Source organism: Mastomys coucha, unplaced genomic scaffold, assembly GCF_008632895.1.
Source record: "Mastomys coucha isolate ucsf_1 unplaced genomic scaffold, UCSF_Mcou_1 pScaffold3, whole genome shotgun sequence".
Classification (NCBI taxonomy): Eukaryota; Metazoa; Chordata; class Mammalia; order Rodentia; family Muridae; genus Mastomys; species Mastomys coucha.
Window position 1 is genome coordinate 51933900 of NW_022196909.1, and position 11773 is coordinate 51945672.

Sequence of the window (11773 nt, forward strand, 5' to 3'; positions counted from 1 at the left end):
CCACAGGGGAAAGGTGCATCAGTTATACTCTGGCTGCCAGTAAGTATGGTGGGATATGGTCCCTGATATGGGATAGAGTGGACAGGAGCCCACGGGGGGAACACAGCCAGCTCATCTTGTGGAGTCTGATCAAGTCTCACTTGTTCTCCTACAGGCAGGAACAGTGATTAAGGCTCTGATGCTTCTCTCCCCACTTAGAAAGGTAAGACCTTGCAGGGCCTAACCTGTGGCATGTGGGGGGACAAGAGGATAGACTCCTGGGTCATGAGGAGTCTAAGCACTGTGGCATTTTGTGTTGAGTTCTTGAGTATTACCACTCCCAGGGAATAGTCTGAATTTCTTCTATTTTCTTCCCTAGCATGAAAGCTCGGCTGTGTGTGGGACTGAGTCTTACAGGATGTGTTCCTTCTCTACTACAATTCCAAGTCCCCCAATTTCTCTTTCTGCAGTTGGCATCTCATGCTGTCCCTGTCAGCGTAATGTGAGAAAGTGAGCAGCCCAGACAAATCCTGAGGACTGAGTCTGTTTCCATGGCTGTGTATCTCTCCTGTCTCTCCTTTACCACAGGGGGATCTAGGACTTTAATCCCTTGTGGAACTTTAGGTTTCTATGAGCAGCTTCTTACTTCCCTACTGAAAATAAGGATGCAGATATAACTTTATTCTTTTACCTTCTGTATATAAGGTGTGGCTTGTGTTATTACAAGAGGAAGATTTGTAAATTTGAAAGGAAATAAAACATGAAAATGTACAACCCTATGTGTTTAATGCACTCAATCTTTTGTGGGTAGTTCAGGAGATGGCTAGAGAGCAGAGTGTGGCTGGCATTTGACAGTGCTGCATCTCCCACGGGCTTGGATGCAATCATCTTCTCTACCCTTGATCTTCAGGGGAGGAAATAGATTTGGACCATATGAGTTATATGTAATATCCTTAGTATTTATCATACCACCTAGGGAATGACTAAGATGAGAAAGGGAATAAAGACTGAGCCCTGAAGACTAATAATTTTATATTGGCAGTTATCTGAAATACAGATATTTTATTTTGTATAGTTTTTTATTACTTTAGTAATTTTAATTCTTCAGGATTTCAAGTATATAATTTGCTTTTTAGTCTTCATTTTACAGGAGGTTACAAATACGATTGCCTTAAGTGTCAGAAGAGACTTTGGACTTGCGTATTTTAAACTATGTCAAGATTATGATAAACTATGGAGAAATTTGAAATTAGACTATATTGAGGGAATTATAAAAAAGAATCCAGCCGGGCAGTGGTGGTACACGCCTTTAATCCCAGCACTTGGGAGGCAGAGACAGGCGGATTTCTGAGTTCGAGGCCAGCCTGGTCTACAGAGTGAGTTCCAGGACAGCCAGGACTACACAGAGAAACCCTGTCTCAAACAAACAAACAAACAAACAAACAAAAAAAGAATACACCCTGCAAATTCCATTTCCTGCCGGGTGACTTTTTTGTGCCAGTACTGTTGCCTCAATACTAAGCTCTGGTGGGTTTTTGTTATTTCCTCCCAGCAAGCTACATCTTGCTCGCATGCAACTCCTTACACACTCCCACAATCATTCATCTAAATAGTGCCTATTATCCTGTAAGGAAAGCATGACTCTTAAGGCTTTTATATCCAATCAGATTTATATAATAATGAAATTACAATTTACAATATGCCAATTCAGTAATTTTAGAACCTGATAATAAAGATAATATTTTAACCCAATTCATCTATTTGGTAAAAACTTGCTTGGTTGTATAACCTCGTGGTGTCTGGATCATCCTCATCATCTGCATCCATGATGAGGACCTCTCCTCCTGCTCCTGACCTTTCTCTTCCTGTTCCTGACTTTTTTCCTCCTCCAACTCTAGCTCCACCTCTCTATTCCTGTCCAATCACAGGCCTGTCACTGCCCTAACCTGACTGGACAGAGAAAATGCTGTAGCAAGACTAAATGCATTTTGTATTATGATATGGCCACAAGGATATCAGCTCCATGGAGTAGAATATGGTAATTTGAATAAGAATGGCCCATATATGCTCAAATATTTGAATATTGGTCCACAGATGGTAGAACTTGGTAGGTGTTTCCACCTACAAAATAAATTGAATTGAGCCAAATTAAAGTATAAAGTCAGGTTTATTGGGACCAGCTCTCAGGTGGGTTCCTTGAGTTCACAGGAGGAGGTCAGTGACATCTCAAACCTGGGCTAGCTAGGGGCTTTTTGTAGGGGAGGGCAGGGAGGTGGTGTCATGATGGCAGGGTACCAGGGTAATTGCCTTATTAGGTGAGTTTTTAAGCTCCTATAGGGTGGCCTTATGTCCAGTTGAGTACTTCAGAATCCAGAACTAGGAGCTGGCTTTGTCCAGTGTTCTGTGAGGGCTTTTGCAAGCATGGGCTCCTGGTCAGAAGAGAAGGGAGGAGACTTCTCGGTCCACACCACCTTGGCTTTGTCCCCAAACCTGCAGAATATTTGAAAAGGATTCAGATAGTAAGCCTTAGCCAGGTGGTGGTGGCATTAATCCCAGCACTTAGGAGGCAGAGGCAAGCAGATGTCCCAGTTCAAGGTCAGCCTGGTCTAGAGAGCAAGTTCCAAGATAGCCAGGACTACAGAGAGAAGTCCTGTCTTTGAAAGAAGAGGAAGAGAAGTAGGAGGAGGAGGAAGTAGAGGTGAAAGAAAGAAAGAGGAGGAGGAAGAGGAGGTGTTGGTGAAGGAGCTCTTGTTGGAGAAGGTATGTTACTGGGGGCAGTTTTTGAAATGCTTGAAAGTCCATTCTTCCACTGGCATTAGAACCTACTTCTTCAGGGTTCTAGCATATACTGAACACCAGCTGAGTCAGCCAGCCTCTATCCTCCTGTACTGAGGGTTTTTTTTTTTGGAGGGGGGAGGGTCTTGCTTATGGTTTAATAATTAAGACATGGAAACATCTGTATAGTATAAGGTCTTAGTCTTTTCTCTGGGGCAGTCTCCTGAGCTAATTTTCCCAACTCCACCCTATTCCCCTGCCACCTCCTCTCAACCATATAGCTTTCAGATGGCCTCCATAATCTGCTCCTCCACTAGTTCCATTCTCCAGTTCTTTTTATTGTTGCACAACAATCGCCAACAGGGAAAGATATACACAAAGGGGCACTCACGTGTTGGTGGCCACCAACTGCTGTCTAATTGGACTTATAGTCTACTCATCAGGTGGAACATGATACCTTGTACTGGAAACCTAGCCAGCTTACCAAGGCTAGTGAGGTCATAGACCTTAGTAAGAATCTACTATGTCTACTTTGATAAACCAACATAATTCTTTACTACATTCTAAATCTTATCCTTATACCCACAGGTAAGTGTAGGTACTACCCTACATCAAAGAAGCCTCTTTTTACAACAAATGAAGACTGCCTTAGTTAGGTTTTCCATTGCTGTGAAGAGGCACCGTGACCAAGGCAACTTTTATAAAGGATAGCAGTTAATTGGTGCTGGCTTACAGATTCAGAGGTTCAGTCCATTGTCTTGCTGGGAAGCATGGCAACATCCAGACAGACATGGTATTAGAGGAGCTGAGAGTTCCACATCTTGTTCTGAATGCAAACTGGAGCTGCCTCATGTGCAGCTAGGAGGGTCTCAAAGCTCAGACCCACGGTGATATAGTTCTACATCAAGGCCACACCTACTCTAACAAGGCCACACCTACTCCAACAAGGCCACACCTACTCCAACAAGGCCACACCCACTCCAACAAGGCCACACCCACTCCAACAAGGCCACACCTACTCCAACAAGGCCACACTTCTTAACAGGGCCACTCCCTGAGCTAAGCATACTCAAACCACCAGAGAGATCATCACAGAAAATCACAACTGAACATAGAACAGAAATCAACAGTCCACAGGAATCCCAGCTCCAATACCTACATCTACCTCCCAGCTCCTGTCTCTATGGTTTAGTGAACATATCATAAGGTGAAAAGATTGTAAGAGCCAGAATACCAGGTGGCCTGTTGTGAAAACGTGTTGCCTAGAAATGGCTCCACAAAGAAGACATGAACAAGGGCAATATCAACATGCAAGGGAGAAATTTGTGTGTGGTCCCACACCTAGACAAAGACCTATGGACAACTGAGGTTGGAGGAAGAATTAGAGTTTCCCAGGAATAAATTCACTCATTGGTTTTCCAATGCAGTGTTGTCAACCCTGAAACCATATATACATAAACAACAAAAATGCACTTGGAAGATTTTATATGTGTTTGTATAAATACATAATAGACACATACACATACACATACATACATACACATACATACATATAACAATAGTATTCAAAGAAAAACGGTTATCAAGTTGAGAGTCAAGCTGGGACCTGGGAAGAGTTTAAAGGATGGTAAACTGGAATAGGCTGGAGCAGTTGTTCTCTGAGACCCCTTAATATAGTTCCTCATGTGGTTCTGAACCTCTCAACCATAAATTAACTTTGTTGCTATTTCATAACTGTAATTTTGCTACTGTTATGTATCATAATGCAAATATATGATATATGGGATATCTAACATGCAACCCCAAGGGGGTCATAATCTCTCAGGCTGAGAGCCACTGGAGTGAAGGAAGGGGGTGAAGGAAAGTGATGTCATTCTATTTCAATTACAAACATATTTAAAAACTAAAAAAGGAAAAATACATTGTCAAGAGAATTGATAAAACTTTAGCGACTGTAACATAGAGTACAGAGGCTGTTGAGGCAAAGATAACTACAAGACAATGATCCCAGTAGAATTTTCACTTCACTTGTAGTAGTTGGCGGCAGTTTTAGAAGGTGACAGTTTATGGTTGAGGGATACATCTAGCAGGCACTTGAAGAATATTGCAAATTACAAGTGAAAGGAAATATGATTGACTCTATAGATTGTAGAGTTAGAATTATATGATACAAGTCCTGGGTAGGATTGTATTTAAAGGTTTTGAAATATCAGAATTATGAACTTGGTTAAACAAGAAGTTTATACAAGAGACAAGTTTGAGAAAGGATGAGAGCTGAAGAAGCAATACTTTTTTTTTTTTTAAAGGAAGTAATCTGGAGAGATGGCTTAGCAGTTAAGTATACTGACTGTTCTAGTGGAGCCAGTTTTGATTGTCAGCACCCAGGCAGCAGCTTGCAACCCTCTGTAACTTCAGTTTCAGGGAGGGGACGGAAGCCCTCTTCTAGTCTTCACAAGCAATAGGCCTGCACATGATATACAGACATAGAGGTAGGCAGAAGGAGGAGGAGGAGGGGAAGGAAGAAGAAGAAAAAAGGAAGAAGAAAGAAGGAAGACAAAGAAAGGGGAAAATAAAGAAAGAAAAAGAAAAATACAACCAACTCTCATATATGTAAAATAAAAATAATACTAGGGAATAAAGCAATGGATGGATGCAAGATGATTTAAGCCAACCTTAACTTGCACAGTCTTGCATCATCTTGTAGCAATATCTTATTGCAATGAAAAACAGAGAGATACAGTAAAATTTATCTAGGTACTATCAAGCAGAAAAGTGAATGAGGCCATGGAAATGTCTCCACAGGAAATCTAATTTACTGAGTCTGTGCCCCTTGGATTATCTGAAATCCTTCCTATTTATCTATTCATCATGATCTATGCCTCCGTTATCACAAGGAGCACGCTCGTTGTAGTGGTAGTAGACAGTTCTCAGAGGCTTCACACACCCACGTATTTCTTTCTGGTGAGCCAGGCCTTTCAGGCTCTTGTCCACAGTGGTGGCCAAAATGCTGGAGGGTTTCCTGTTGGCAAACGCTGTTCCTGTGACTCATAGTGAGAACTTTGGTGATTTTCAAAAATACAGAAATGTTATAGTAAAATGTTTTTGTTTTAATCCCTGAAGTTGGGTATGGGACTGCTTTAGACTGTCCACAGCAGGTAATTATGATTTATTTGCCTTGTGCTCTGGCAGGGGCATGAGTTAGCCAGGTGCAGTTAGTTTCTGCAAGTGTATGGTATTTGGAATACTAGGGATTCTTGAGAGGGTACATAAGTGGGTGAACCCTGTGACATGCTACAGTTACCCCTTCTGCTACTGCTGCTGGTTGCTGTTGTAGTTTGTTGCGATTTGTCAAGTGGTCCTGCACAAAGAGACCAGAAATTAGATATCCTCACAGTGAAGATCAAACCTGCTCCAAAAATCTTGATACCACTAAGCATCAGGAAATAGCCTAAGAATATGGACACTCCCTTTCCCCCTCTATCTTTCTTTCTCTTCTATCTAGTGTTACAGGGATAGAAGGTATAAGGGTGTAGAAAGGCAGTGAAAAAGGAACCCATAAAGGAGCCAAAAGTCCAGCTACACTGGCTGGCTGCTTGCTCCAGTTCTTCACCTTCAGCTCTCTAGATACAGATTAGTATTTGCTGCTGGCCGTGATGGGATATGATCACTGCCTAGCAATCTGTCACTCCCTATGATACCTACTCCTCATGGGGTCTCAGTGGTGCCTGATATTGGTGTTCACAGTCTGGCTGACTGGCTTTTTGGTAGATGGATTAGGTGCTTTCATGGCCCATCTGAAGTTCTGTGGCCCCACCCAAATTGATCACTTTTATTGTGATTTCTTACCTTCGATGGTTCTGGCTGCTCAGATACCTGAGTGACCCAGATGACTACATTTGTTCTCTCTGTTGTCTTCCTGACTGTCCCCTTTGGGCTGGTTCTGATGTCCTGTGCTCTAATTGTGGTGACAGTGCTGAGAATTCTCTCTCAGACCAGAAGGACCAAGGCCTTCTCCACATGCTCCTCTCACCTGGCTGTGGTGTCTACATTCCATGAACACTCATGGTCGTGTGCACTGCGCCATCTGCTGTCCATTCCCAGCTCCTCTCCAAGGTCCTCTACATAGTGGTCACCCCCACCTTCAACCCTGTCATCTATACCTTGAGGTACTAAGAAGTCTTCTTTACTGCAAACCAACTGAAATGTGACCTAAGAAGGAGGACAGTGAAGATTTTCTATTGGACTTTCAGTGTCTTGGTTGAAAAGTCTCCCACAATGGGCTGGAGATGAGTAACTATGCTTTTTCTCAGATTCTCCTTAAGAACTATGCCCAAGGGGAAGATAATAGTAAAAAAAAAATTCAGATGTTAGTTTAAAATATTATGTATATTACTGTGAGTTGTTCACTGCATACAACATAAATAGTGCTCTGAGATGATCATCACACTGTAAAGATGTGTACTGAATTGTCATTCTGTAGCCTGTTGCTGTATATAGAAATAATTTTATATGAAAATAAAATTATACAAACAAAACACCAATACAAACCCAAGTCTAAAACAATGTTCATCTATATTATTGTAGTATGACATTAATAGAGTTCTTTCCTATTGTGTGTGTTTGGTTTGAGCATGCAAACTTGATGGTCTAACTTGCAATTTGCTTTCCTACAAAATGATGTGTCATAAGTAACTCTGTACACACACACACACACACACACACACACACACACAATCAACAACAATAAATTATTTTAAAAGGAAATCTATAGTATACTCTCCATGAAAAGATGGAATAAAATTATATCCTTTCTCATCCTGCTCCTATTGACCTGGCTTATTAGACTCACCAGCTTCCCGACCTCTTACTTGTGATATAACTTCTGAGAACTCTAAAACTCCTTTTAACATGATTTGTCAGTGGCTTCCAGGTTCAACTGGAGGAAAGATATTAGAGAAAGATCAAAATACCTAAATTCACTAGATCTCCAAAATAGGAAATGCAGTAAAATCTTTAAGGATATCAGGGAGCTGTTGTTAGTAAACCACTGGTAGGACTCTTAATAATTATCACATGATTGTAGTGATTGCAATAGATATTCATGCATCAGGAATATAAGTATAAGAAGACAAATTAAAGAATAACAAACCCAACATAGTATTTTTTCCTGTAGGTCATTTTATTTGTTACTTGTCTTGTTGCTGTGACAAAACAGCTGCCAAGCAATATAGGAATGAAAGATTAATTTTATTCATGGTTTGAAGAATACAATCGATCAGGATGGGAAATGCTTGACAGGAATATGGGGCCCTAGGTTACATTGCATCTGTGGTCAACAAGAAAAAACAGATGAATAATGATAGTAAGCCTGTTTTTTTTTCATTTTTCCCCTTTATCATTCCATGACGATTCTCTGAAATGGATGGTGCTACACACAATCAAAGTGGATCTTTCCTCCTCAGTGAAATCTCTCCAAAGACATCTTCACAGACATGCCCAGATGTGTGTTCAATGTGATTCCAAATCCAGTCCAGTTAACAGTGAAGATTAGCCATAACAATCATGTAATTCTCCCATGAGCCACAGTGTTAACTAACTCAATTTGCATGATACGGGGGTGTGGTCCTTCCTGATAGATGATCCTTATTATTGAGAATACTCCATGTTTAGGATTCTTCTCAATGAACTCTTAACATCCTTATTTCTCAGACTATAAATGAAGGGGTTCAGAGTAGGAGTTACCAGAGTATACATGACAGCAGCTACCACCTCCCCAGAGGAACGAGAACTAGATGGGGGCTTCAGGTAGGTGGCAAAGACTGTGCTGTAGAAAAGGAGGACTACAGACAGGTGGGAACTGCATGTGGCCAGGGCTTTCTGTTTCCCCTGTGCTGATGGAACCCTAGCCACAGCATGAAAAATACAACCATAAGAACTTACAATGCAGAGAAATGCGCCGATTCCTATAACTCCAACCAAAACTACCATCAGGATTTCATTGAGGTGAGTATCTGAGCAGGAAAGTAATAAGAGAGGCCCAAATTCACAGAAAAAATGAGGAATCTCTTGATTGGTATGAAAATATAACTGAGAGAGCAACAAAGTATGGGTCAGAGACAAACCGTTAGTTACTCCCCATGACCCACCGACCAGAACCCCACATCTACAAGGAGTCATGAGAAGTGGGTAGCGCAGTGGGTGGCAGATAGCAGCATAGCGGTCAATTGCCATGACTGCCAGAAGCAAGTTATCCATGTCAGCAAAAGCAGCAAAAAAGTAAAACTGAGTCAGGCATCCAGAGAATGAGATTGATCTATCTCCAGTCCACAGAGACTCCAGCATTTTAGGGCCTGTGGTGGTGATGAAGCAAAGATCCACAAGTGAGAGCTGACTGAGGAAGAAATACATGGGAGTGTGGAGGTGGGCATCAGCACCAATAGCTAACAGAAGTAGCAGGTTCCCTAAAAGTCCCAGCAAGTAGAGAACAAGGAAGATGCTAAAGAGGGGCTGCCATTTCTGTGGGTCACTGGACAGTCCCAAGAGGATGAAGGCGGGAGTCTGACTGCAGTTCATCCTGTGTCCTGTTTTTAAAGGAGAAATTGCTATAAAGACAATTTTCTCACTGCAGGCAAGAATTGGCATTAACCCAGACCTGGTCTCTTGGCAATGGGTCTCCCTCACAGCATCGATTGAGCAATGGAAACTAGAATAGCAAAGGGAGGGGCAAGATTGGGAGTTCATTAAAAATGGCTCCCTAGGGAGACATAAAGACAATTTGTTGAATATTTTCCAGGAATTCTCTTGGTGAAAGCTATGCTATTTAACCATTGTGTCACATGATAGAATAAGAAGATTTCTGTGAATATTTTTGACTGTGATTCCTTTGAAGACAGAGGCTGCATATTAAGTATTTAGTGCTGTGCTGAAAGTGGGATTTCAATAAATGCTCCTGTCCTTGCTGTTCACCACCCTGGCTCCATCTCCAGCAGACTAAGCAGACTACTGCTATTTTCCTGGGTGGTTTTCTGTGATCATTATTGCCTCAGCTAATGTGTTGTTCACACTGCTGCCCAGAGAATTCCTTAGAAAAAGAATCATATTACTTATGTGCTCAAAAGAAGTTACCTGGAGACCATAGTTTTTATGAAGGGTCTATGTCCTCGTTTAGCTTCTATGGCTCTAAATATTTTGATCTGGAAATTCTCCATCTACTCCATCATGCCTCACTGCCCACATTCAATAAGTTATTAGCAAAATTCACATTAATCAGTACTAATTTTCCATTTTGGTCAATTTCTGTTGACAGCATAATATTACAAGCTAAGTAATAAAAATATATTTTGAATCAAACTTCAAGTAAAAAGTAAAACAACCCCTTGTGATGGGGTCTGAGCAGGAAGCAACATGTCTTGCTAGATGTGGGAAGTTTGTTTCTATGACTTCTGGTAACACTTCTTAAGCCACTAGTGTCTAATCATTGAGTATTCATCTAATCCAAAAGGCAACCAAAAGTTGCACCACAGTCAGACTCAGTTTCCCTAATCTCAGTACTCATGATTTATGGAATGACTCTGAGAGCTAGTACATGGGGTTTATCCTTGTCAACTTAGTTTCTCTCTTAGGAAGTCTCATGCTTCTTTGATTGGCAGATCTACCTTACACTTGTGATATGGAGGCTGTTACCATATGTGTGTGTGTGTGTGTGTGTGTGTGTGTGTGTATAAAAGTTTTAAGTTAGTTGTTGGCTTACAAGCAGTTTATACATACATATATATGTATATATGTATAAAAGTTTTAAGTTAGTGTTTGCCTATTTTGCAAGGAAGTATTATGATAAACAAGGCAGAATCTAATTTTCCTCTTCAAAGCATGCCTAGTGCTTGGCATTAAAAAAACAAAAACAGAAAAGGATAATTTCTGTCATGAAAAGTATAGTTGCCTAGTAGTAATTGGAGAGAGAAGTGAGCACTGCATTGTTCCCTTCTGTGGTTCATTTTAGTATTTCAGGAAAGAAATGCCTTTCTTCCAGGCATTGTCCTGCTAGTGTGACTTGAACACATGGTACATCCATGTCTTTCATTCCCACATATGTAAACAGTGTTCTTCACAAAATCTTCCTCATTTCAGCCACTTGATCACCTTTTCTTACCTTAACTGGACGTTTTCTCATCAATGTAACCAAAGCTTATTGCACCAACAGTATAACAGGCTACACTCATTGTACTCTAATTACTATTATTCAATCTGCACATTTCAAGTTTGCATTGATTCCATTACTCAAATACCTCTACTGTCTCTTCTATCCTATTAACTCCATATACTATACTGTGCCTTGTTACTGGGAACTCCTAGGTGTCCCTCTCCCCACCTGTCCCACCCCTAGCTAGCCAGTCTCATCTTTCTGGCAGGTCCCCTATAGTTTTTCTAATTCTCACTCCTGACAGCACATACTCTTGGTGACATTAATTATCATAGTCCTTCTCACCTGATAATTCTTCATCTTTAGTTAGCTTTTGCCAGGACTACAAGACTATGTTGTAATTTTATCTTCTTCTCCATTATTAAACTATTATTGAATACTTTACCTTATTATGTTTTCTTTTTTTAAAAATATATGGACATGATGATATAATGCTTATGTTGGTATTGTCTGAAGGAGTTTTTGTTTAGTTTCTGTGATATATAAATTTTCTCTTCCCGGTTCAATTGTGAATTCTCTGAGGATAGAGGCCATATTTTCTGTTAAAAAGGTCAAAGAGTTAAGTTTCTGTAAGGCAAAAGACACTGTCAATAGGACAAAATGGCAACCAACAAATTGGGAAAAGATCTTTACCAATCCTATATCTATCTGATAGAGGGCTAATACCCAATATATACAAAGAACTCAAGAAGTTAGACTCCAGAGAACCAAATAACCCTATTAAAAATGGGGTACAGAGCTATGCAAAGAATTCTCTTTTTCTTTTTCTTTCTCTCTCTCTCTCTCTCTCTCTCTTTCTTTCCTTCTTTTTTTTTTTTT

General features: G+C 40.7%; 1 protein-coding gene and 1 pseudogene across 1 annotated transcript; one reads left to right on the forward strand and one right to left on the reverse strand.

Moving 5' to 3' along the window:
- Positions 1-4041: 4041 nt before the first annotated feature.
- On the forward strand, positions 4042-6962 carry LOC116074454 (annotated as a pseudogene).
- A 1410-nt stretch (positions 6963-8372) lies between these two features.
- LOC116075208 (olfactory receptor 1361-like) lies at positions 8373-9348 on the reverse strand. The gene has a single exon (XM_031348240.1). The coding sequence runs from the start codon at positions 9325-9327 to the stop codon at positions 8401-8403; it is 927 nt and encodes a 308-aa protein (XP_031204100.1). The 5' UTR covers positions 9328-9348; the 3' UTR covers positions 8373-8400.
- Between the last annotated feature and the right edge of the window lie 2425 nt (positions 9349-11773).